The sequence below is a fragment of the Aspergillus japonicus genome, assembly GCF_003184785.1.
Source record: "Aspergillus japonicus CBS 114.51 unplaced genomic scaffold BO86scaffold_25, whole genome shotgun sequence".
Lineage (NCBI taxonomy): Eukaryota > Fungi > Ascomycota > Eurotiomycetes > Eurotiales > Aspergillaceae > Aspergillus > Aspergillus japonicus.
Genome location: NW_020291662.1, coordinates 322,016 through 345,685, shown reverse-complemented (window position 1 = coordinate 345,685; position 23,670 = coordinate 322,016). Strand labels below are relative to the sequence as shown.

The 23,670-nt window shown below is 53.7% G+C and overlaps 8 protein-coding genes across 8 annotated transcripts; 3 read left to right on the top strand and 5 right to left on the bottom strand.

Moving 5' to 3' along the window:
- Positions 1-44: 44 nt before the first annotated feature.
- BO86DRAFT_430716 (cell wall mannoprotein 1 family protein) lies at positions 45-631 on the top strand (the record flags this gene model as incomplete). The annotated part of the gene is made up of 2 exons (XM_025675727.1): positions 45-380; positions 436-631. The coding sequence occupies 2 exons, from the start codon at positions 45-47 to the stop codon at positions 622-624; spliced, it is 525 nt and encodes a 174-aa protein (XP_025527578.1). The 3' UTR covers positions 625-631.
- Positions 632-2,213: 1,582 nt separating this feature from the next.
- BO86DRAFT_430714 (5'-methylthioadenosine/S-adenosylhomocysteine nucleosidase family protein) lies at positions 2,214-3,316 on the top strand (the record flags this gene model as incomplete). The annotated part of the gene is made up of 2 exons (XM_025675726.1): positions 2,214-2,610; positions 2,694-3,316. 2 exons carry the CDS (start codon positions 2,214-2,216, stop codon positions 3,314-3,316), a joined length of 1,020 nt encoding a protein of 339 aa, XP_025527577.1.
- Positions 3,317-6,004: 2,688 nt separating this feature from the next.
- On the bottom strand, positions 6,005-7,112 carry BO86DRAFT_362655 (Rcat domain-containing protein; the record flags this gene model as incomplete). The annotated part of the gene is made up of 3 exons (XM_025669929.1): positions 6,005-6,229; positions 6,308-6,446; positions 6,529-7,112. The coding sequence occupies 3 exons, from the start codon at positions 7,110-7,112 to the stop codon at positions 6,005-6,007; spliced, it is 948 nt and encodes a 315-aa protein (XP_025527576.1).
- A 3,093-nt stretch (positions 7,113-10,205) lies between these two features.
- Positions 10,206-12,266, bottom strand: BO86DRAFT_430707 (terpene cyclase/mutase family protein; the record flags this gene model as incomplete). Its single annotated transcript, XM_025675725.1, has 1 exon — positions 10,206-12,266. The coding sequence occupies one exon, from the start codon at positions 12,264-12,266 to the stop codon at positions 10,206-10,208; it is 2,061 nt and encodes a 686-aa protein (XP_025527575.1).
- A 2,140-nt stretch (positions 12,267-14,406) lies between these two features.
- On the bottom strand, positions 14,407-16,968 carry BO86DRAFT_448341 (general substrate transporter; the record flags this gene model as incomplete). The annotated part of the gene is made up of 5 exons (XM_025676639.1): positions 16,754-16,968; positions 16,378-16,680; positions 15,758-16,307; positions 15,154-15,696; positions 14,407-14,424 (listed from the first exon to the last, which is right to left on the bottom strand). Exons 1-5 carry the CDS (start codon positions 16,825-16,827, stop codon positions 14,407-14,409), a joined length of 1,488 nt encoding a protein of 495 aa, XP_025527574.1. The 5' UTR covers positions 16,828-16,968.
- An 890-nt stretch (positions 16,969-17,858) lies between these two features.
- Positions 17,859-19,695, bottom strand: BO86DRAFT_339231 (Zn(II)2Cys6 transcription factor domain-containing protein; the record flags this gene model as incomplete). The annotated part of the gene is made up of 4 exons (XM_025669008.1): positions 19,506-19,695; positions 19,242-19,438; positions 18,461-19,186; positions 17,859-18,397 (listed from the first exon to the last, which is right to left on the bottom strand). Coding segments are annotated over exons 1-4 (1,482 nt in total), but the record flags the coding sequence as incomplete, so codon positions are not given.
- A 139-nt stretch (positions 19,696-19,834) lies between these two features.
- BO86DRAFT_96461 (uncharacterized protein) lies at positions 19,835-20,715 on the top strand. The gene is made up of 3 exons (XM_025677833.1): positions 19,835-20,268; positions 20,371-20,436; positions 20,518-20,715. The coding sequence occupies exons 1-3, from the start codon at positions 19,907-19,909 to the stop codon at positions 20,624-20,626; spliced, it is 537 nt and encodes a 178-aa protein (XP_025527572.1). The 5' UTR covers positions 19,835-19,906; the 3' UTR covers positions 20,627-20,715.
- Positions 20,716-21,100: 385 nt separating this feature from the next.
- BO86DRAFT_389402 (tyrosinase family protein) lies at positions 21,101-22,761 on the bottom strand. The gene has a single exon (XM_025672123.1). It carries the CDS (start codon positions 22,448-22,450, stop codon positions 21,221-21,223), a length of 1,230 nt encoding a protein of 409 aa, XP_025527571.1. The 5' UTR covers positions 22,451-22,761; the 3' UTR covers positions 21,101-21,220.
- Between the last annotated feature and the right edge of the window lie 909 nt (positions 22,762-23,670).

Here is a 23,670-nt window from a genome sequence, read left to right as displayed (position 1 = left end):
TCAAAACAAACCAGTCTTCTCATCTAGTCAAGCTTTACTTCATCATGCTCTGCAAGTCTCTCCTCGTTGCTGCGTTGGGTATCCTCGCCCAGGCAGGCCCCATTGCCCGACGCGATGCGGCGACGGTTCTGACGGACCTGAAATCAATCTACTCATACGTGTCGACCCTCAACACCGACGTGACCGCCTGGAACGGAGACCTCTTGGCTGCCCTGGGCATCCTGACCGACTACAACAACGTCAAGAGTGCCCTCGACACGGCCATCACCGACACCGTGGCTGCCTCGACGTTCAGTACCGCGGACAGCTCGAGCATCACGTCCGAGGTGTCCACTCTGGCGGTGCTCATCGTCGCGACCCTGAATGAGATTATTGCTAAGGTAAGCCCATCGCACGATGATAGAGAAGACATGGTGAGACTAACCACGCATACAGGAATCTACCGCCGCGTCCGCCGGCGTGGCCTCCACCCTGCTCTCGTCAGTTGAGACCCTCAAGACCGAGACCGACCAGCTTGGTGCGGACTTGGAGGCTAAGGCCACCTCGACCGACAAGACGACCATTGCCTCGGCTATTGCGACGGTTGATGCTGCCTTCGCCAGTGCGATTGCTGCTTATGAGTAAATTTGAGTTATGGGATGAGATCGAGCCGGTTGCTGGACTTGGGCAAGCCGACGTGACCACGTATCAGATTTGGAAGTGGGATAATCATCATAATGCGAACCTATGCAGAAAGAATTGAAGATTATCCGACTGGAAGAGCATAAACGCAATGATATAGTAGAATGTAGTCAAGCTTCCACCCGGGCCGGGCCGCGCGAGATTCCGAATTACTCCGCTCGCTCCTGAAAGTAATAAACGGCAGCAGCATGTTCATTGTAGATGGACAAGAGCTGTAGGAGCTGGACGAAATCGTACTGATGACTACCACCGAGGAGAATTTCCTCCCGATTCACAGTCAGGCTCGACGACACTGGCAATAGAACATCACCAGACTTACAAGCTGCAGGGCTGGATTGCATGAACGCAAGACGCAACACTGCAGAAGCTCAAAGTTATATAGCAAGAACACTGGTTTATCCGACTTCGAAGTTTCTTAGGTGTAGTTTTGGGTCTAAAGAGTGGAGCGCGCGCATAGAGGAAGAATAATCGTCCCAACAGGAGCAGCTGACCTATCGCATAAGTAGACAGTGCAGTACGTGACTTATGGTGCAGTTGGTTGATAATATACCTAGCAAACCACAGCCAGCTCATTACCTCAGTAACCACTCCACGTCGACCACGTGGTGACTGTATATCTGGTAATGTACAGAATTAGATTTCCTGAAACAATGCTGCGGACCACTCGCATCACCGCGCGTTAGACAGGCATCGATCCTCTTACCTTAATGCTATGTTAGACATCAAGTTCGGCCTCTGTAACTGCCTTGGAAGCATGCAGATCTTATCTGATGATCGATTTTGTAGGATCTCTGAGTTCGGAGTAGAAATCAATGTGAGTGGCAGGAGCCGGAGCAAATAACACATTGCTTCCAGTTGTTGAGTCTTGGGGTGGACTCATACTACCACTTCAGATCTCTTGTGACCAGCTGCCAGAGGTATGCTCGGTAATGGTGTGAAGTGCTGGCAAATTGAGGTGTCGCAGGAGGTGTTGGAATCAATGCAGCGGTCAATCAACAAACCGAAACCCCGTTAGCGAACCTTGAAGTGTGGTGGGAGCTTGAATACCATGAGTCGTTGATACAGCCACCCCGGAAGGCTGAGTGAATCTTCGCCTCACTCTGTCTCACACACACTTTCTCTCACTACCTAGTCGCCGGGGAAAGTCATCTCTCTCTCTTTCTCGAGAGACAAACAGTGTGTGCGTTTCAGATCTCTTGGGCAGAAAGTCAACTTTGTGCTTACCTCCATCATGGCCTTCAGTTTGAAAGAGAGAGAGAGAGGGAGAGTGTGTGTATAAAGAACCGAGCCTTTCAGGCTAACAATGAGCGACAACAGCACAACCAGTTCCTAAGTCTGTATCTTCAAGGCGTAAGTTTGCGGCGCGCACTTCCTCGCAATCTACGACTGCTCGACGACTTTTTCATTCATCTCGACTGCGCTCACGTCTCTTGTTTCCTCCTTCTGTTCTTGCTCTCGAGGATCATTTTGTTAGACCTTGTCTTTCCAGCATGACACTCAGGGACCGACGCAGGGCTCTAGGGCCGTCAAGCATGGAGCGCAATCCCGTGACTGAGAATTTCAGCAGAGAGGATTACACGGTGGGCTGGATTTGCGCCCTGGCTCCCGAATTGGCGGCAGCAGCAGCAGCGATGCTGGATGAAACGTATGCACCACCTGCGGTTTTCCAGCAGGACCCCAACGACTCCAACGTCTATTCTTACGGACGCATGGGACGGCACAAGGTCGTCATCGTATCACTCGGTGCTGGGATGCCCGGTAAGGTACCTGCAAGTACGACGGCGACCAGCCGCTTGCGCAGCTTCCCGAAAATCCGATTCGGTTTGATGGTGGGCATCGGTGGTGGAATCCCAGCCAAGATCACTGAGGACTCCGCCGATGATATCCGCCTCGGAGATGTGGTGGATTCAGTTCCCCATGGCGAGTCTGGTAAGCTGCCGCTTTCTTATTCTCTCTAGTTTCTCGCTGACCTCACCCTCTTTGTTTCGTGGACGCCTCACACATTCCGGCAGGAGGAGTTGTCCAGTACGACCATGGAAAGATCGTCCATGAAGGTCAATTTGTTCAGACCGGATCGCTGGGAAAGCCACCGACTATCCTCTTGAAAGCGGCTCAGAGAGTCCAGGCACAACATGATATGCAGGGAAGCAGCATCCCAGAACTACTCGGAAAGATCCTGCAGGATCGACCCAAAATGGCCGTCAAATACCAACATCCGGACGCAGAAGACTGTCTTTACCAGGCCCAGTATGAGCATCCCCCCGATGCAAAGAATTGCAGCCGATGTGATGCACGTCACTTGGTGCAGCGGCCGACGCGGGACAGCGACGAGCCCGTCATTCACTATGGACTGATTGGCTCCGCGGACCGGGCCATGCTCCATGGCCCGACTCGCGACTATCTCCGCACAGCCAAGAACATCATCTGTCTGGAGATGGAAGCTGCCGGGCTGATGGATAACTTCTCCTGTCTGGTGATCCGTGGGATCAGTGACTATGCCGACACCCACAAATCGGACCAATGGCATGGTTACGCTTCCATCGTGGCCGCCGGTTACGCCAAAGAGTTATTGACTGTCGTGCCGGAGCTGACCCGGGAGCCCACGGCGGTGGAACTGATGCCGGTAAGTGATTGATGGACAGAAATCACCATTTCGTTTGTGTCGGGGTGTAACGTGTGAGATCTTTCTAGGACATAGCCAGGACGCTGGATCAATATCCAGCGCAAATGACGAAGTTCAACCAGGTATTCAAATCCCTTGCGTCGCCTCGGCAGCCAGGCGCGATTTATCCTGCCCCATATCAAAAAGATGGCCTTCCATCCAAGGCGCCAGTGTCCCGAAGCGGCGCGCAACACCACGGCGCATTCTCTACCGCATCGGCAAGCCAGGCGAAGGGGAGACGATTTTGAGTACTATCCGGATCGAACATGTTCGGGCGCGCAGTGAGACTGAGACAGCTCACTGGGGTTAGGTCCCGCAGAAGATGACATCAAATGTGCAATTCGCGCACGGCGTCCGATCGTTCTTGACCCGTCCGACAAAAATCATCTTCAGTCTCGAGTCAAGGGAACCTTTGGTGAAGATCAGAGTTAGTGATCAGGACATCGCGTCGCTTCTCGAGACAATGTGACATGGCTAGGAGGCCGCTATGATCGATCTGATGAAGCTCAAAATGGGCGGTATGGAATGATATCTTGAATTCACGGTGGTTGGTTGGTTGAACTATCGACGACACCAACATGTGAAGCAGCCTGGTGAGCCGCCTGCATCACGTGGCCGTATTACTCAGGAACGCCGACAGCCCGCCAGAACCAAAATTGTCGAGGGGAATGTGCAGCGCTTGAGAAGCTGCTTTCATGCTGTATGGAGATTACCAGTGCAGATGGGCATAATAAGGTGATTCGGCTGGTGGTGCATACCACGGCCTACAACACTGTCGACCGCTCGCGTTCGTCGCACATCTCTAGAGAAGATTAAAGTGTCTCATTCATGTGCTTGACATATCTTTCCGTCAGAAATGCTGATCAAGGCTGGTGTGACACGCGGTTCGAGCGTTACTGACGTTGTTGGATTGGAAATGGGATCATCCAGATTAATCGTACAACACTGTTTTCATCCTTTGACTCTCGCGGCTTGCAGACGTGGTAAGACTACTAATGCAGGAGCATGGCGCTCGCCTAGTACATGAGCATATATCATATCTGCATCTTTTGACGTCGTCGGGCGTGTCGATGAGACGGTGGTCTGGCTTTTCCTGTCAAGTGATGCCGACCCGAATAACAGCAACGGCAGGTACCATTCGTTGTTACATGGAGCCTGCCGCGAGCAGGAGGAAATTGTCGAGTTCACTGCTGGACAGGATCAGTATCTTGTTCTTCTACCCATTGCTGCCTGCTCATTGCTACCGTGTCACGGGGTCATGAGCGCGTAGTGAGGCTTTTGCTAGAAAGTGGTACCAATCCTAGCCTTCACGGCGGCAGCATCCATCTTAACATCTCTGTCCAGAGAGGACACCGTGCCTTCAAGCTCCTTTTCAACAGTGGCGGCACTTAGATTGAGCGAATCGACTTGGTCGGCGACCCTTGTCTCGGTCGTTGCTCGCGATCATGAGGCTGCCATCGCGTTTTGCTGTTTGCGAGGCGCGGATCAGAATGCCAGAGAGCGGTACGGGCGCAAGCCTTTGATGATCGCAGCGGCAGCGGCATCTGGCAACTTGTCCACAGACCAGTATTTGTTGAACGGTTCGGATATCGACCGTGAGGCTGGCAATACTCGCAATCAGAATGCTCTTTCTTGTGCATAGGAGCGTGCCTATATCATGCGATCGTTCAGCTCCAACTCGAGGCAGCGGATTCAATGGAGCTGGTTAAGAGTGATGCTTTAGGCTCGTGATGGGCACATAGTGCTATAGGCTTGGGGCATGTTGTCTGATTGACGGCCATATCATGGTGAAAACATGGTGAAAACATCCATGATTGATGAAAGCGGTGCGTTTGTCGTCCGAGGCTGGGTGAAACTACCCCGGATAGAACCGGAGTTAGGGTTAGCACCAACCCACCCTAAGTCCGGCTTCATCGAGTATCTTCCTCACTCGACGGCCTTATGAAATTTGAGTCGGGAGTCAAGGGCCTGTTGATGCTGACATTCTTTGTATAGGTTTAAGAGCTACTGAACGCGATATGCATAAGCTCTGCTGGGTACTTCATCGCTTTCAGTACAGTACATCCCAATGTTGCTGTAAGCCCACCGTTGCCCGAGTACGCAAACCAGCGAATAGCCCTAACAGAAGGGACCAACGTACTGTTAACTCATCTTACCCCGCCAGAAAACTCTACGCACTACCACTACGAACCCCGATAGATAGGCTGCTGTCACACCCCATATTTTAGTGATATTGAACAAGGTGGAACATGCAATAGATACATTCGTCAGCTTCATCATGTCATCTCCAAATCATGATACCACATATCAACATCCAAAGCACATATCAGCATTCAAGAAACACAAACCAAACTCCCGATTTGCCTCCAAACCCCGTCCAAAAATGCACCAGAAAGTTCAAATTCCCAAGTTCCGTTTTGTCTCCACGACTCCGTCCAAATCTTTATGCACCGAGAACTCCAAATTTACGCATTTTCTCCAAGACTCTCCGTCCACAACATTCAGGTCCCGCAATTCGTCGAGTGCGACAACGCTTGAGGATATGCCACCTGTGGGTAGTATGACATATCCCGCAATCAGTTCCGAGTCCGACGACACTTGAAAACACACCACCTATGGTTGGTATGGTATGTTTTGCAGTTCCCGTATCGTCCGAAAAGCTCAGTTCCGATTGCGACGGCATCGCTCGCAGATCTGGCGTCCGCACTGCAGGCACTCCAGAATGTACCACCTATGGTTAGAATGGCACAGTTCACACTGGAAGCCGCGTTCGCCCCCGTCGTGTCGGCGGCGGAAGTGTCCCAGTGCCAGGCATCCGCGCATATGCAGTGCAATGTTGCGGAACTCTCGCAATTCCTGCATTGTATCCTCGAGTTCGCGCACGCGCTCCTCGAGATTCTGGCGGGGGGGAACTCGGATTGCGCGCGCGGCGTTGTTGCGATTGTGATTGCGTCTGTGACGGACAGGGCCATGATCGCGGGCGAGCGGCGGCGGCATCACCCACTCCGGCTCCGCGAAAGGGTGTCCCTGCTCCCACTGAGCGCAGGCGCAGGTCCGCCACCTGGCGCCGCATCGGTAACAGAACTGTGTACCGCAATGGCACCTATCACGGAACACTCGATGTTAGCATACCTGTCTATCGGGGAGCAGTTTCAAGGGGTTATTAGTCTCAGGGATGCACTCACGTCATGTGATTACAGCCCCGATCGAGCTGCACGACTGTACGGCACGAGGGGCACCGTTGCCACCCTTCTTGGTTCGCGAGCGCGAGCGTGTTCTGGATGGCCGGATCCTCGGGACAGTCGGCATCAAAGTGGTAGGGGGACATACACATGGTACATGTCAGGTTCAGGCACCCGGTGCAACGGGCCCTGTCACCAGTGATCAGTTCTGGACGAACAAACGCGCCACACGCCCGATTACCGCAGTAAACGGGGTGGGCTGTGGTATGTTCGATGTGGCGGTTGTTAAAGTTGTCAATTTCCTCCTCGTTCAAGAGGCCCTCGACGAGTGCCAGCTGGATCTCTTGACCGCAGCACCTCGGTGGGAACAGGGTCTGATCGTGGAGCGATCTAACGAACAGCTCCCTGATGCAGCCGTGACAGTAAGTGTGATCACATCCAACACGAGTTACCTCGTTTTGTTGGAACTTCTCGAGACACACACAGCAGTCGAGATTTGTGGTGTTCTGTCCTCCCCTTGCATCCTCGCCATGGATATCGTTGTTTGATGCCACAGAGCGCGGCTCGCCGATGGATAGAGTTGTCATCGTGGTGTGGATACGATATCGATGGATGAGATGAAAGGTTTGATGGTGGATTTCTTGTTGTGTTGTATCTGTGATAAAGGACTCTTCGTTAGATGGATGATGGAGGTGATAGTTGATGTTGGAAGAATGATGAACTCACGTTGTTAGTTGACACAAGAACAGAGTTTGATGATGGAAGAGAGGTGGTTGAAGGAAGAAGGAAGAAGGAAGGAAGAAAGAAGGAAGGAAGAAAGAAGGAGGAGAAGAGTTGGTGATGGTGAGAAGTTGTTTAAATGTTCGAGACTGCCTCCATCTTGCTTACAAAGACTCCTGGTGATGAACAATGTGAAGAAGAGCGATATCATGAATCTATTCAAGGCCTACACTGACTGAGCTACGAGCTTGCACCGCCTGTCACCGGCGCAGGATCACATGCAAATCCCAAAGTGGCGAACATGAAGCTATACCAGCTGAACCTGTCAATAGAGACTAGGCAGCCACGTAAGCTCATGAATAGGAGACAATAAGAACGTTCAGTTCTTGATACGTAATCGCAAACGTGTAGGAAAATCTCTGTCAGCCATGTGGCGATGTGATTTTTATATCAAGATGGTGCCAGCCCAGCTACAATGAACGAGATAACGTGGTATCAGCCTCGATGACCCCGCAGGGAGTCCTGCCGAAGGTGAAGAAGGCAGCAAAATGCCCCTTCTTCCTTCGATCAACGTGTTAATTTGGTGATTTCAGATGCTTGATGGCTACAGAGAACTTTTGGATACGAGGCTAGCAGAGAGACCATGATCCTTGGCTATATCTGGAATGGAGAAGTTGAAAAGTGACCGAAACAGTGCTAATCGATAGGAGGAGGCTCGCAGTGAGCAGCAACAGCGAAGACTTCAGTCTGGGAATACTTTCGTCCCGTCAAGACGAGCCCATATACAAGAAAATGGTGGTTGCAACGCTTGATGAAGACCGGCGTTGCCTGGCCAAGACGAAGACCTCTGCCCACATGCAGGAACGATAGGAGATTACGAGAGTGACTGACAATAAGGCATCCTCTGCTATGGGAGAGCGTATGGCCAGGGGCTCAAGGAAGGACATAGCACGATGAAGACGACTGACAATATGTATCATACTACAGGTTGAATCGAGTGCACCCCCAGAGTCTGATATAGGAGGAGCGGGCAGAATGGAGAATCTTACTGTGAGTTGAAATGGAACTATCTGGAGGCACATATCCCCATCGAGAGCTCACCGGCAGAGCCTCAAAGAAAGATATGAAGCTTTTCAGACAACCTTGGCGATGTCTCCTATACATGTTATCACTCCCTCGCAAGACCTAAGGATGAAATCATTACAATATCACTACGCGGCGCCATACAGCACGTCATCGGCTTTGATTGACTCGTTACCTTTACACAGCTAACACAGACTGCAACAGACAGAGCAGAGAAGGGCTTTACGATTCCATCATACCTTAACCTAATTCTACTCAGGTATACCGCCTAACACGCGTCAACAACTCTTTATGAATACTAGGGTAATGCTCCGTGGGCGTGGCCATCAACGGCCGCAGACCCGCGGCGACTCGATTGCTGCTGATGTGACGATAGAGTACCCCCAGCGCAGGCCGGTCGTAAGGTGACCGAGTCTCCAACTCGCTTTCCTCACTCAAGGCGACAAGAAAGGAGGTCATCCCATTCCACAAATACCCGTTATTTTGAAGTATAATTGAAGCAGGGACAGGAGGAAGCACATCCTGGTCAGGACCGTGGCCCATGTTCCCGAGCGCAGGTGAACTTCGGTGAAAGAAATGGACCGGAGTGTATCCTTAACAGCCTCCAGGAGACGCAGCAGAGCGTCCGAGGAAATTTCGATCCAGAACAAAGAAAGAGTGCGGAGGCGCAAGGATGATGGAAGGACGACGGTACCAAGGTGCAGGGACCTCGCTATGATAGTCAGCGTCTCGAGATTAGGGGCGAGCTCTAACAGACGAAGCACTTGAACTGCATTGGGCTGGGTTGCAGCAGCAGCAGTAGGCTCGGGCAGTGCTTGCGCTAGTTCGTTGACGTCGACGAAGTGGGGGGCATGCAATATGAGGTGACGAAGACGAGACAGATTATTGTTGGCACGGGCCTGTGATGAGGAGAAGACGGCGTCGAGGATACGCCTCAAGTAGTGGGTGTAAATGAGGCGGAGGTGAAGCCTGGACAAATTGGGGAGCTCGACGTCGCGCAAGGTCCCGGCGACTGTGTCAAGATATTGTTCTATATCCACTGATGGAAGGCCGGTATTGGGCTCGTCGAACACGATCTCTTGCAGGCCTTGAAAGCGGGAAAGACAATCGTTGATGGTATATCGAATATATCGAATGTTGTCGTTGAGGGCAGCAGGGCTAGCTTGTCCATAATATGCTAGGTAATTAGATTCAAACCTGGGGTAACGAACACAAGCAGCATAGGGGCTGTGCGATAGACGGTCAAGGCGCTCCAGAGAATATGAACAATGACTATCTACGATACAAGCCTGGAAGAGTAAGGGCACTGCGATAGAAGACACGGCCGGCAAGACGTAATGCAGCCAGCTGTTGCCTGGCTGGAGTAGTTGTTGCGAGAACACGTTTTGGATTGCCTCTGTTCAGGCAGGACATGCTTTCATGAGGCTTCGGCAAGAAGAGCTGCACTACGAAGGAGAGGATCTAGACGCAATGACTCAGTTTCAATCTCGGGACATGAAGATTAACGGGCTTACTTGATCCATGATCTCCGTAGGGAGGAGTTTCAGTTTCATCGTGGATTTGCAGATAGACCTGTGCGTGAAACTTGAGGTCGGGGGTAGTGAGAAGCTTGAAGAGGAATTCTGACTCCGAGGGCTGCAGGAAAGATGAGGACTTGAATCTTCGTAGAATGTGTTGTGAGGGAGGAATCGAGCGCTGAGAAAATGAAGCTATCATGTGGGTGTCATCTGACACCTCCAGCCCACGACATCATGGCGTAAGTGTCTTGAATCAGCGATATCAGATCATAAATTGCATTATACACATCGTCATCCCAAGGCACAGCGAGAAACTGCCTCTCCAGGTCGAAACAGAACAAATCATCACATCATCATCAATCAAAAGATCTCCTTCTCCGACAAGACTTCAACAGTACGAGTCCCCGCCAACTGCGCATACCTCCCCAGCGCCATCATCGGAAAGTAATGTGCATAGAGCGCATATCCAAGATAGAAAAAGTTCGGGAATCCTGTCCCAGTATACTGGCTCTCCTCCCACGAGGCTCCTTTCCCACTGCCTTCCTGCTTCGATTGCGTCTGAATGAGGTAGCCAACACCTCGCTCGATAGCGGGAGCACTCGGAGCCAGATAGGGCAGCAATGCCATCACTGCCCATCCCGTCTGTGACGCGGTGGAGGGATGGTCAAATCCGACCCGACTGCCCGACCGATAGGTCTGCAGGCTTTCGCCCCAGCCCCCGTCTGGATTTTGAATCGACAGGACCCAATGCACGGCCCGCGATGTCAAGGCGGGGATGCGATTGCTGTGCTTGGTGAAATACGTCAGACCACAGAGGACATTACTCGTGCCATAGATGTAGTTGCATCCCCAGCGGCCGTACCATGATCCATCCGGCTCCTGAGTTTGCGCAAGATACCCGATGGCACGATCGGATGCAGCGCGCATCTGCGACAGCAGGTCTAAGCCCGCGTATTGAGTCACTGGACTCCGAAACAGGAGACCAAACGCTTCCAGCACACGTCCCGTGACATCTGCTGACGACGGATCGCACAGACTGTCCATGTCACTGAATGGGATCTTGTTCAGGAAGAGCGCATCGTTGTTGATGTCGAATGCGCCCCAACCGCCGTCTTTGTTCTGCATGCCCAGAATCCAGAGCACCGCGCGAATGGTATTGTGGTGCGTGAGGTCGGTTCCGTGCTTGAGGAAGGCGATAATCGCGGCCGCAGTGTCGTCTACGTCAGGGTACCAGGTGTTGAAATACTCGAAGCTGAACCCTCCGGGGATGGCCTTGGGGCTGTAGACCTGCCAGTCGCCGTAGGGCTGTGTGAGCTGGCGATTCTGAATCCAATTGATGGCGCGATGTAGTCGTTTGCTGTCCTTGGGGTGGGAGGCATCACATAAGGCAATGGACATGAGGATTGTATCCCAGGTTGGGGAGACGCAGGCCTGCATGCGCCGGCCTTGCTGGTCCTCCCATGCGAACCTCTCAATAGATTCCAAGGCCTTGACAACGGGAGCATCAGTAAGCTGGAAGCCTTCCAATGTAAGTGCCAGCAAGCCGAGATGCATAGGCGGGAAGATGCCGGCCCAGTCGCCGGAGTCTTCTTGATGGTCGAGGATCCAGGTGATACAGCTGCGACGACTGTAACGTCTAGTAGGAAAAAGTCGAAGTCCATTCAGAAAATGCAGGACACGATCAATAAACAGGAACATTGTTACCAGTAAGTTCAGTCCACTGGTACTCGCAGGCCGTTGGTAAGGTACCGATTTATTCCCAGGGTCGAGCCACAGCTCATCCAAATATGTACCGTCCGCTGCACTTCCCGGAGGAAGAGGGTAGATCGGACGATGATGCGACACAATCAACAAGGGTACGATCGTGCTGCGCGCCCACGAGGCGAATTTGTAGATGTTGATCGGGGCCCAGGCCGGCATGAAGATGAGCTCCGCCGGCAGTTCCGGCACCGCGTCCCAGGGGAACAGCCCGAACATCGCCAGGTAGAACCGAGTGAATATGCGGACTTTGGCCACGCCCCCAACACTCCGAATATACTCACAGGCTTTGCGCATCGCCGGGTGTTCTGGTGGAACCTGGAGGATTTTGAGAGCGAAGTACGCCTCGGTCGAGGTCGAAATGTCACCGGGATAGTGGGGCGCAATTCCCCAGGAGCCGTCTGAGTTCTGCTGCGTGAGTAGCCATTGAATCAGGGGCTTTGCTTCTTGGGTGAGGTCGAGACCAAGGGACAGTCGCAGGAGAATATATTCGGCTGTGATGGTTGCATTGGACCGTAGCTCGCCACACCAATGGTTGTCTTCTTTCATTTGCTCTATCGAGTACTGAGTTGCTTTGTCAAGAGCATCGCGTGCGGCGCGAACCGTTGGCCCAGGGCTTGAACCTGGTAAGGTTGGTTTAGCCGCAGGGACTTTTGCGTGCATGTTTGCTTTTCAAGGCTCAAGTAGTAACCGGCAAGCATAGAGAAAATGTTCGGTGAGCAGGATTATCAAACAGGGTGATATATACCGGACTTTATCCCTCCTTGTGCGCAGAGGTGTCATTGATCACACGCAGTTGAGCAAGAATGGACCTATCTATGACGCTACATGTATATATGGATCCAGGGATAATCTGATATTCTCATCACATCGGGTTTGCCCCATGCGGCGCGAACGAAGGACCAATGGGCTTTGGGATAACCCTATATTTGAAATACTCACCACCATTTAAAGTGGATTTAGAATCGATCGTGACAACACACATGCCCGAGTGGAGCCAGATATGACCAATGACCGGTGTGACAAACAGAATTGCTGCAGACAGAAAGAGAATAATGTGGGTGATATCGTATTTGCGGGATTGATGAGGTGATCCAAATATGATAAGCCCTAGCCGGCTTGCCCAATCCCCTCATGATCGACACCCGGCGATTCGGTCCCAATCACTTCACATGATGTGATTGAAATGCCTGCAAGACCTAACACAAACTTTCGCATCTATCATAAGTCTCGTCATTGCTAACTCGATGCCGCGAAACTTGATTTTTTCTTTCACCTCAGTCGCGTGCTCGGCATATTAGTTGGTTGAAGCCCGTCAACCCACCTAGCGACGGTCGTCAATAAACGGACAACATGATGTTGATTCTTCTGGTCAGTACCGCTCATCTTTGTTGATAACGCAATCTGACGATATTCGTAATCAGATTGGTGTGGCGATTCTAGCCGCAACTGTGATTTACGATCGATACTTCCACCCTCTGGCCAAGTTTCCGGGCCCGGCAATTGCAGCAGCGTCTCCGGTGTGCAGCCTGCCTCCAATCATTCAATCACCAGACTAACCTTGATCAAAGCTATGGGCAATGCACGCGCGCTACTCAGGGAAACTTCTCCCCAAGCTACGAGACTTGCATGAGAAACACGGTACGCTTCAGATTACCTATTCTTCAGAACCGGGTACATGACACCACACAGGCCCGGTCGTCCGAATCTCCCCTAATGAATTGTCCTTCGCAAGCCCGCGAGCGCGAGACGAAATATACAAGGACGAGTATACGAAAGGGTTTACCCCAACGCAGAACAACGTCAGTTTCGCGATCGATGTCGTGATCGGAGACACCACCGCTCAGTCGGCCACCACGCGGACGGATCATCGCAGTGTGCGGTCGCAAGTTAAGGGGATTCTGGCAACCTATCCCGCACAAAGCCAGGCGCAGATTCATCGGACCTATTTGACAGAGCTGGAGAAGGAGCTGGACACCGCAGCCCTGAAAGGGAAGCAATTTAATCTGACGACCGGGATGGACCGGCTGATCTGGCAGTGCATGGGACACTTTTTTCTCGGCCATTCCATTCCCATTAGCACGAAAGAGACATTTGACTACTTTCGGCGATGGGATAACGTGTACACCGCGGGCTTGGATTTGATGTTCTACATTGGTCGTTGGCCGGGGGCATCGGCTGTCGCGGCGTTTCTGCTGAGGGCAATTCGAAATCTTATGACGACGGATTGGGTGCAGGTGAACACGTTTAGTCGGATTCAGGAGTAGGTTTCTTCTAGAGATTCTATACTGGAAACATGGCATGTCTAAATGTTTCCTACGTCTGGCAGACTCACCGACCGCAAGGAGTTCGGGGAAAGCATCGTCGGGCAAAAGCTGGGAATCGTGGACGGGGTCGACGGAAAGCCAGAGTTGAAACGCGCCATGGCGCATATCAGCCTTCTTGTGTGAGGATATCTTGGACTTCCCTTTCAATGTTGCTATGCTATGGAGCTGACAATGCTTCAACAGAATCGGTGGATATGACCCCGTCTCAGCCGCCGCATCCGCCGTCTTCTATTACCTACTGCAACATCCGAAAGCGCTCGTCAAAATCCAGCACGAGCTCCGCACCGCTATCTCCAGCGAAGAGGTTTGCACAGATGATAATTTGTCCCAGGTCGCTTATCTGAATGCCTGTATCCAAGAAAGTCTCCGACTACAGCCACCAGTGAACGACGTGGGCGCCCGAATCTCCACCGGCATAGAGGTAGATGGCGTCTACGTGCCCAAAGGGGTGAGTCTAGCATTGGGATTACAGCTGTTCATGATTGGTAGTAATGCTGTGCGCGCAGGCCAAAGTCTTCGTCGATAAGTATTCGATCCACCGATCTGCAAAATACTTCAAAAGTCCCGATCGGTGGGACCCCGAACGGTGGCTTGCCCCAACCCCCGAGTCGGATCTGGCTGCTTTCTCGGCATTCTCGGTGGGCACCCATGCGTGCCCGGGCAAGACCATGGGACTGCGAGTGTTGCGTCTGACTATCGCAAAGCTGCTGCTGAGCTATGATTTTCAGCTGGCGGGCCCGGAGTTTAACTGGGATCGCGATGCGCATTGTTGTCATGTGTGGCAGGATTTTCGTGTGGATGTGAAGGTTAGCAAACGAGGGTCTCTACATTCGATTTAGATCCATGGACGGCGATAGATTTTACATCGACGACTGATGGCTCATCTAAAATACTAGTCGACACCGGGAGGGGGCGCGGGAATATGCTTGCCTGCATCCACATAGCTAACCAGGGGAGTGGATAGGGACGAAGATTATAGGAATACATTTATGAATCTGTCCTGCAGATTGTATCCATGCCAGATGAATTTGTCTGACCATCTGAGCTCTGTAAGCAGTTGTCTCTGATTCTTCTTCGGATACTATGTACCATGCCCGCCGAGAAGAACTGGGTTCTTGAATGGGCTGACCCGATGACAATCGACACAGTAGTACAACCAACATCACATTCCAGAGTTATTCTAGAACCCAACGAGTCCCCGGTCAACCCTCCTTCCCCCTTACAAACGACCGCTCCACCTCCTCTAACGACTTCCCCTTCGTCTCCGGCATCCACACCCAGCAAACCGCCGCTGTGACGAGCGTACACCCCCCGAACAAAAAGTACGCTGCGCAGCTACTCTTCGCCAGCAGCACGGGGGTGATCAAGGCCACAAAGAAGTTTGAGATCCAGTTGGCGCCGTGCGCGAGACAAGTGGCCGAGGCGCGGGTGCGCTGGGGCTGGATCTCGGCGGCGTAGACCTTGCAGCTGACGGCCCAGGAGACGCTGTAGATGGCCGCAAACAGATAGATGGCGACGATGACGACCCAGCGGCCGGCGCCCGTGGACTTGTGGACGGCGTCGGCCGCGTACAGCGCGCCGATCACCAGCATGGTAACCGTCAGCCCCAGTCCGCCCAGGATGACGTTGTGGCGCCGGCCCCAGCTGTCGGCGTAAATGAGGGCGGGGACCGTCACGGCGAAGATGACTATCCCCGACACGCCCGAGGCGAGGAAGCTGGCTTGCTCGGAAGTCATGCCTGCCTGTTCGAAGAGGAGCGGGGCGTACTATTTTCCTGCATTAGTATGCGTGGTGAGATAAATGTGGCGGACAGGGGAGAGATCATACGTAAAGGACCCCGTCAATCCCGGCAAGCTGTTGCATGGACATCAGGAACAGTCCCAAGAGAGTCCGGTTGCGCACGTCCGGTTTGAATGCGTCGAATAGGCTGGTCTCATGGCCACCCTTCTTAGGGATCGATCTCTCGCTGCGGCGCGAGAGGACTTGTTCAAGGGTATTCGGGGCTAAGGTGCTGCCCGTCGGCGCCAGCGGGTGCGTAACGGCCTCTTCGTGAATGTCGTCGTCGTCTTCCTCGCTCAGCTTCTCCCGATCCGCCGGGCTGACTTGGAGATACTCCCAGGCGCGCGTCGCCTCGTCGGAGCGGTTGTGCAGGGTGAGCCACCGCGGGGACTCGGGCAGCCACAGGAACGCCGCGATGCCGAAAAGGACGGAGACGCAGGCCAGGAGGATGAAGGGGGTGCGCCACGCCATGGACGAGGACAGACGCTCGCAGCCGTAGCAGGTGAAGAAGCCGACGACGAGGCCCACGGTGATGAACAGCTGCGGGCCAGTGGTCAGTGGGCCTCGCTGCTTCGGAGGCGAGATCTCGCAGATGTATCTGTGCAGATCAATGACTTCATTAGTAAATGTGACAAGCAAACGAGTACCCGGTGAATAGTTAGACTTACACGACTAACGTCCCCAGATACAGACCCTCCCCGAGCCCCTCCACGACACGGCCGACAATGAACATGGCCAGATGCACGGCGCCCGCTTCGATGGCCGCCCCGACCCCGAAGATAAGAGCCCCCAGACTGATGGCCCTGGGCCGTCCGATCCAATCAGCTAGTTTGCCGCCGAAGAACGAGGAGAAAGCGGCGGGGATCAAGATGGCGGAGACGACGAGCCCGTGAACGATGGATGAGAAGGAGCCGAATTTCTGTGTGAACTGGTCCATGACGACGACTGATCCGATGATGCCGGTGTCCATCCTATCATCGAGTCAGTGTTTGGCAGCTGTTCCAGTTCAATGTGAATCTGCAACTCTGAGGGCACACAACTCACCCGAACAAGAACCCTCCCAGGGAGCATAAGATGCTAGCCCAGACATAGCGCGACAGATGCGCAGTCAGCGACATGGTTGCGGCGTGGTGTTCCTCTCGCTCTGGAGAATGGTACTGAGATGCCACTTCGCACCAGCGAACCGAGTCTGAAGAGGTCGTTTATAAGCCTCGAAGACTTGAATAGCTGTGAAGAAAATTTTCGAGGTGGGATCTACATGTTCGCACACCATCGTCACCGCACTTCGAGACCGCGATAGGCGAAGGAATTGGCAGCTCGGGAGGGATTCCTTCACTCTCGGGAAGATCGCCTCTTTCTGTTCGGTTCGGCTCTTATCGTTTATCGTTTATCGCTTGAACACGAAGTCGGTGGGGAACAGCGGATTGATTAGATTAGTCCAGCCAATGGGTCTAGACCTTGTCGTCTTCCAGCTCGGGAGAATTGCCTTTCTTTGTGGGTATCTTCACTACTAGTGTACTTAAGTGCATTGCAGCTTCACGTCATCGCTATTTGTAAGCGATTGCCAGCGCATCGAGGCGCTCAATTCTCATTGCTGCAGGTTGCTCTATGTGAGACAAGAAAAACGCTACAGAGTCTAAGTCAAACAAGGCACCGCAAAATTTGCGGACTCAAAGGGGCTGTAAAGCTGTCTGTACTGTACCCGTCATCCGGGGTAGGCCCGCCAGCCCTAACACTGAGCCACAGACACCTCTACCGATAATACCACCACCGAGAAGAAGCGCCACTACATACAAATCCATCACACCAGCGCTCCCCCCGCCGCCCACTGCCGCCGTAGATCCTGCACGCGATACTCAGTCGCCCACGCCGTCTCGCACTCAACCCGTCGCAGCAGGTCCACCACCAATCGCCGCTCGGGCACCCCCTCGAAGCACTGGCCCGCTACGAACAAGGGCTGCACTGTGTGCGGGAGCACGGCATCCGGCAGCCCGGCCAGACTGATGCCGCAGAGCTCGCGGGCGTGGCGTACCACCTCGCCCGCGATGCGCCGGTAGTTGTGCAGGCGGGCGGTCACCGTCGACCGAATAGCGGTGGCCTCCTGCGGCATGTTGCTCAGCAGCAGGATGCGCGCCATGTGGTAGGTCTGGATGGTGACGGCGCACATGGGGACCGTGAAGACGATGGCGTCAATGGTGGTGTTGTTGTTGCCGTCGGAGTCATCGGCGTCGTGGTGCTCGGAGGCGGGACGTCGGGCGATCGGTCCGGAATCCGTCGATAGAGACAGGCGGGTCCGCGCACAGGGAGTGAAGGAGGCCGGCAGGGAGTCGTGCCAAGCGCGAAGCTCGAAGTCGAGTCGCTGCCACCGTTTCAGCAGGTCCTCTTGCGTGGTGCCGAAGGATGGTCGTTGGTCTGGGGGGCTTTCATAGTCGCCCGGGTTGATTCCGTCGCCGCTGGTGATGTAATTGATGATCTTGCCGGTGAGCCAGATGAGCGCGTTGCTGAGCGTGTCTTCGTCGAGCCAGGGGGCTGGGGAGGAGATACGAGGGGAAGGGGGGGCGGAGGGGATGGCGGGGGTGGTGGGTTTCGACGGGGGCAAGAGGTGACCGTATGAGGAGATGCTGAGGCCGAAATTACGCCAGAGAATGAGATCGGAGAGATCCAGACGGGTTTGGGTCTCGTTGATGACTGGGTTCGCGCCATTAGAGGAGTGTGTATTGGGAACAGCACATGGCAAGAAAGAGAACCTACATGCGGAGAGACAGTCCTGCCGGTAGAGACTCCAAAACACGGATCGCGGAATGTGCAGCAGGGAATCAGGCAGCGTCTCTGTCGACCTCCAGGCATCGGGACTGCCGCAGTACAGGAAGGGCAGGGCGCTGAGGTGAGCCCGCCATTCGGTGCTAGGGGCATCACTCAGCTCGTACATGCAAAGGATCGCGACCACGGCGAACATCTCCTCGCGCCGATCATCGGGGATTTCCAGCGCAATGGCCTCTTTCAGGTGGTGGATGGCCTGGTCGTAGAGCCGCACGGATTCGTACTTCCAATCGATAGCTCTAATAGTCCACTGCAGCGGGGTTTTGCGCAGGTGAGGGAGCTGGGATATCCGCACGGAATCCCCCTGGCAGAGCCGGTGCAAATGTTTGGCGGCCAGGGCACAGGCAGCCGCTCTCATCATCGGCCGCGTAGCCGCCATGATGGGCACCTTGATGGAGTAATACGCATTAGAGTCGAAGCTGTCCAGCCATTGACCGGGAGCTGCCTGGAAGTGCTGGATCAAGACTGCTGTCAAGATTCCATTTTGTTCGGGTGGCACGGGGCTCCGAGCAGGAGTCGACACTATACTCTCTTCTCCAGCAGCGATTGTCGAGGGCGAGGCGACTACTAGGTGGGGTTCGTGATCAGGATGGCGTTCATCCACCGAGGATGTCAATTCTTCGTCGGCAAATGGGTCTATGACCTGAACAAAGGTGACTGTGGGGAAGAGTCAGTGCTGTTCGCTCGTCCGTGAGACAGGAAACCACTGTACGGGGCGAGGGAACCGGGACCCATATCTGAGGCCCTTGCGGAGACCAACCGCTCCCCAGATCGCGGCAAAGATCGTTGACGCTGGAGTGGCGAAAGATGCAGTTGTTGGAGAAGACACAGTTTCGCGAGGCTTTGACACAGGGGCCGCATACAGGCCTTGCTTCGTCACATTTAACCTTGCGCTGTCGACATGTCACACTGTGGAGGGAGATGAGACGTTACAAAGTGGTCGCTTTCATGGCATTGGGGGTCAGAGGCATGTTACCAGCCAAAGTAAGAGCGCATATCTGCCCGGAGGCGATCATATTATGTGTCTCGAGGGCGAATATGGAAGATATCCAGGGCAGGACACCACAGATGCAACAGTTAAGATGGAGGAAATGGCGGGGTAAAGAGGGGAATCTTGCCGAATTTCGCGGGGTGAAAATTTTTACTGTGGTTCAGAAAGCGGAAATGTTGGCGATGCTCCACCCACGGCCGGGAATAGTCGGAGTACTACGGAGTATGGAGTATGGAGATACTGTTATAAGTTATAATAATGTTAGGATATATAGCCAACCTCTTCTATCGAGGATATACCCAAGGAAATAGGCACTGTACCACTGCACGAAAGCAATCAGGCGGGGATATTCCATTGATCATCGTTAAGTGAGTCAGGGCTGAAGGATGCCGAGCAAAGAGGGCAGGCAAGCTTGCCGAACAACACAACAACACAACAAAGAATACTCAAATTGCCCTCGTATCGTCTACAATCGGCTAGACCATGAACTGCAGCTAGCTTTATCAAATCACACTGTCACTATCACTCTTCTCCCTGCGCAGCATCTCCCTGGACCTCTATCTCCCCTAAGGTCCCAAAGATCTTCACCACCCAGTCAGCGCATTGACATGCGACCCAGCAATGAGATGCCCTCACTCACTATCAACAGCGCGAGCAGTGTTTGGGCCTGTGGAAGACCTTCTCCGTGTCACGACACCTTTGATGTAGTCATACATAGATTCCAATATGGAAATGACACAAAGATAAGGTAACTAGAAAGGACGGACAAGCGGAAACCGGAATCCATCCTGAGGCAAAAGCAATAATCACGTGATCAAGACAGACAGGGCTGATTGCCTGACATGGGCAGACACTCGCTTACTCGCAGTCACATCCTGTACTGTACATGTACGCAGCATAACAAAGTGAGCATAAGGTAAAAGAACCAAAGACTTAGAATTCAGATAAGTTTCCTGAAGTGAGTTTCCGAAGTACTGATCGATGTGGTTTCCAACAGCCCTGAGATAGCATCGGCCCTCCGACACAGGCAACCACCAATCCCCCAAACCCCTCCGTTCAATCGAGCGACAAGCAGACCAGAATCTCAAGCAATAGTTTTTCCGTAACCACCAACCAGGGACCAGGCGCCTTGGCCAGGAAGCTAAATCTAGACCGTGGACTGGAACGGTCACTTCCGCTTCCGCGGGTCTCACGGGGATCCACTACACTTGAGTGATTTCTCCGCCAAGGGTCTGTGATTCGATCACCCCGGCAGCAGCACAGCTTGGGAGTGTCGGCACCGGTCACCGGTGAAGGAAAGAGTGCAACATTTTCCGGATTTTCAGTTGACCAGTCAAGCTGATAAGTGAGAGTGATTTGTTCCTATATACGTGAATCGCTGTGGTGGTCAGACTGTATTGTGGAGGAAATGGGCGATCCGGGAGATCCGGATATCCCGCGGCCTCAGGCATGGAGACCCACAACCAGTCAGTTAAGGCAGGAATGGTTCTGAAGGGAGGCACTGATGGCACTGGCTACTGAATTCAAGTGAATATGGATGACTCTCTTATGACAGTTCAACATGCTGTGTACAGCACTACTCTCCGATAAACACATTAATGCATTAGTTAAGTTCTATCATGCATATATACAAGCTTCCATCTGAGTCCTCCTAAATTGCGATTTCTGCACCCAAAATCGAACGCCATCCTACAGTCCACTTAAAGGTAGACGTAGCAGAATGGCCCAGCAGTCGTACTCATCAAATCGCGCATGGCAATGGGCTGACCGTTGGCATAACCAATGTCAATAACAGTGTCGAGCGTGGTATTCGCCGACGGGGGGTTGTTCATGAAGGTGCCGGTACCGGAGATGGCATTCTGGCGGTGCTTACGGTCGAGGTTCTGCCAGATCCACCAGACGCGGTCGATCATGCCGTGGTGGTGCCAGAAGGCCACATCGCCGGGGCTCACGTAGACGTCACGACCGGGATCGCCGCCCATGGAGTAGTGGCCACCCCCGTGGACACCAATCGAGCCGCTGCCGGGAATGCCTTGCATCGTCATCTCGAAGTCCCAGACATCGTCGTTGTCCAGGATCAGCGAGACGATCTTGGGGTAGGTGTTGTACCGACTGAGAATCTCGGTGGTCAGCGACCGCTTTAAGCACCGGGGGTTGTAAGCCAGCGGGTTAGCCGCCATCGAGGTGTTACCCCCGGGCAGGGAGAGAACAGCCGGACCCAGGTTGACCTTGTAGTCTTTGAACGGGCCGCTGGTAATGCAGCCGCCGCCGGTGCCGGGCGGCAGGTCAATGGCCGGGTAGTCACCCAGGTACAGCATCACGTCCGGCTGATCCGCGATGGGGGCTCCGTTACCGGACATGGAGGTCTCGCTACCGTCGAAGACGGGCGAGTTCTCCATATCGTAAGCGTCAGCACCCCAGTCCCAGTAAGGGTAGTCGCCGGTGTAGCCGCACTCATCGCGCAGGGCGGACTCAAACTCGAAGATGAAGTAGCGGTGCCACGCCAGGAACGTGCCCGTGTAGTGGATCTCCAACGTCTGGTTGATGTGCGTGGCCACGAAGTCGTCGTAGCGAGTGCGCGCCCCCGGGACCAGGTCGGCCGGGGTGCGCGAAGGCAGCTTCTGCAGACAGAGGACAGAGTTGATATACGCCTTCTTCTGGGACTTGGAGAAGGTGCGCCACTCACGACGCACACGAAGCTTGTCCAGAGTGCAGGTGCCCTCGCTGCGCTTGGTGCTGTCCGAGGCAGTGGACAGAGTGTCGGTGGTGAGGTTGTAGGCAAAGGAGTTCAGCTGGTCCAGCTGCGACGAGGCCACGTCAGTCGAGCTGGAGGCACTCGTGGGCAGGGTGGCCGTTGCTGTTTCGGCTGCGGGGAGGGCCCATGACCCTGAGAGCAGTAGGCCCAGAGTAAGAGCCTGGAGGGCGACCATGGTGGCGATGGCAGCTGTCACACCACTCCTGATCAGAAGGAAAACGGAAGAGAAGGGAGAAGAGAGGCAGGAAGCAAAAAGAAAGTTAGAGTTAAGGAGGCTGGGCGGGGAGAAGCAGGTTGAATGAGGGAATGATTGTCAATTTAACGGCGTCGCATCGCTCGCTATCAACATACCGTGCATCGATCGGCCCACCCAACTAGCTCTCTTAGCTGCATACTGCACTATGGCTCGGTCTAATAGACAAGGAACGGAATTGTTAAGACCGAGGAAGAAGACGAGAGAACAAAGTCCCCACCCACTCAACCCCCACGCACTCAGCAGCATGGCGACCAGAGTCAATTAGCAACAACGTGCTGACTGGCTGGCCTTGGCCAGGGGAAAGGATGTAATGGTACCTCGGAGGAGGACTAATCTGGATGACCGGGATTTGAGAGGCGGACTGGCGAGCACTAACCAGGGATTATAGATTGCATCACTTTGAATTACTGGTTTGGTTAGGGTTGGAGATGCAACCGGCGACAGCACAAAATCATTGACATCCGTCTCTCCAGTCAACCCTTGCTTGGTCCCTGTCCCCACTGCACTCCACCCGGGTCCACTCCGGCCAAAAAGTTAATCAATCTGGCCATCCACCCAATTTTAGGGGTGCAAGGTGCGACACTGCAAATCACCTGCCCAAGCCGAGGTTGAAGCGACTTGGCAGGTCCGGTGGCACTGGCCGATCCACCCTAGGCTGGCTGGCCCTCCCTTAGGCGCACGGTCCATTGGCCAGGTTTTTGGTCATCCATGCGTAGCTTGAACTATGTTGCTGGGGACTAGGATAGGAACAGTAAATGAACGACAAGGGCCAGAAAGAAGCATCGGTGCAGGCACCAACTTGGGTGGTGCATTGCTGCTATCAGATGGCCACCGTCCAGGGTCTGCTACCGGATCCTGATCCTCGCCCGAGATCGAACCGGCAACCGTTGGATCCGGAAATCCGGTCGCGACCGGACACCCATTTTTGTGAGATAGATCCTGCGAAGATCGAATTCTTTAGTCAAGCCAATGCAGCTATTCATCCTGAGGGATCTTGATCCTCGTGTTCCTGACTCTTCCATGGTCGCATGGCGGACCCGTAGTTCATGCGCCTATCCTTGGCATGGTCGTCACACCAGCTCGGTCTGCTCTTGGATATTCATAACCTGGCCAAGGTCAAGCATCGCCCAGGAAATAGC

Excerpts from the sequence above, each read along its gene's own strand:
- BO86DRAFT_96461 (XM_025677833.1), top strand. The coding sequence starts at position 19,907 with ATGCCGAGCAAAGAGGGCAGGCAAGCTTGCCGAACAACACAACAACAC. Across the intron at positions 20,269-20,370 it reads GGAAATGACACAAAGATAAG|ACACTCGCTTACTCGCAGTC; the intron begins GTAACTAGAAAG and ends TGACATGGGCAG. Across the intron at positions 20,437-20,517 it reads CATAACAAAGTGAGCATAAG|CCCTGAGATAGCATCGGCCC; the intron begins GTAAAAGAACCA and ends GGTTTCCAACAG.
- BO86DRAFT_389402 (XM_025672123.1), bottom strand. The coding sequence starts at position 22,450 with ATGGTCGCCCTCCAGGCTCTTACTCTGGGCCTACTGCTCTCAGGGTCA.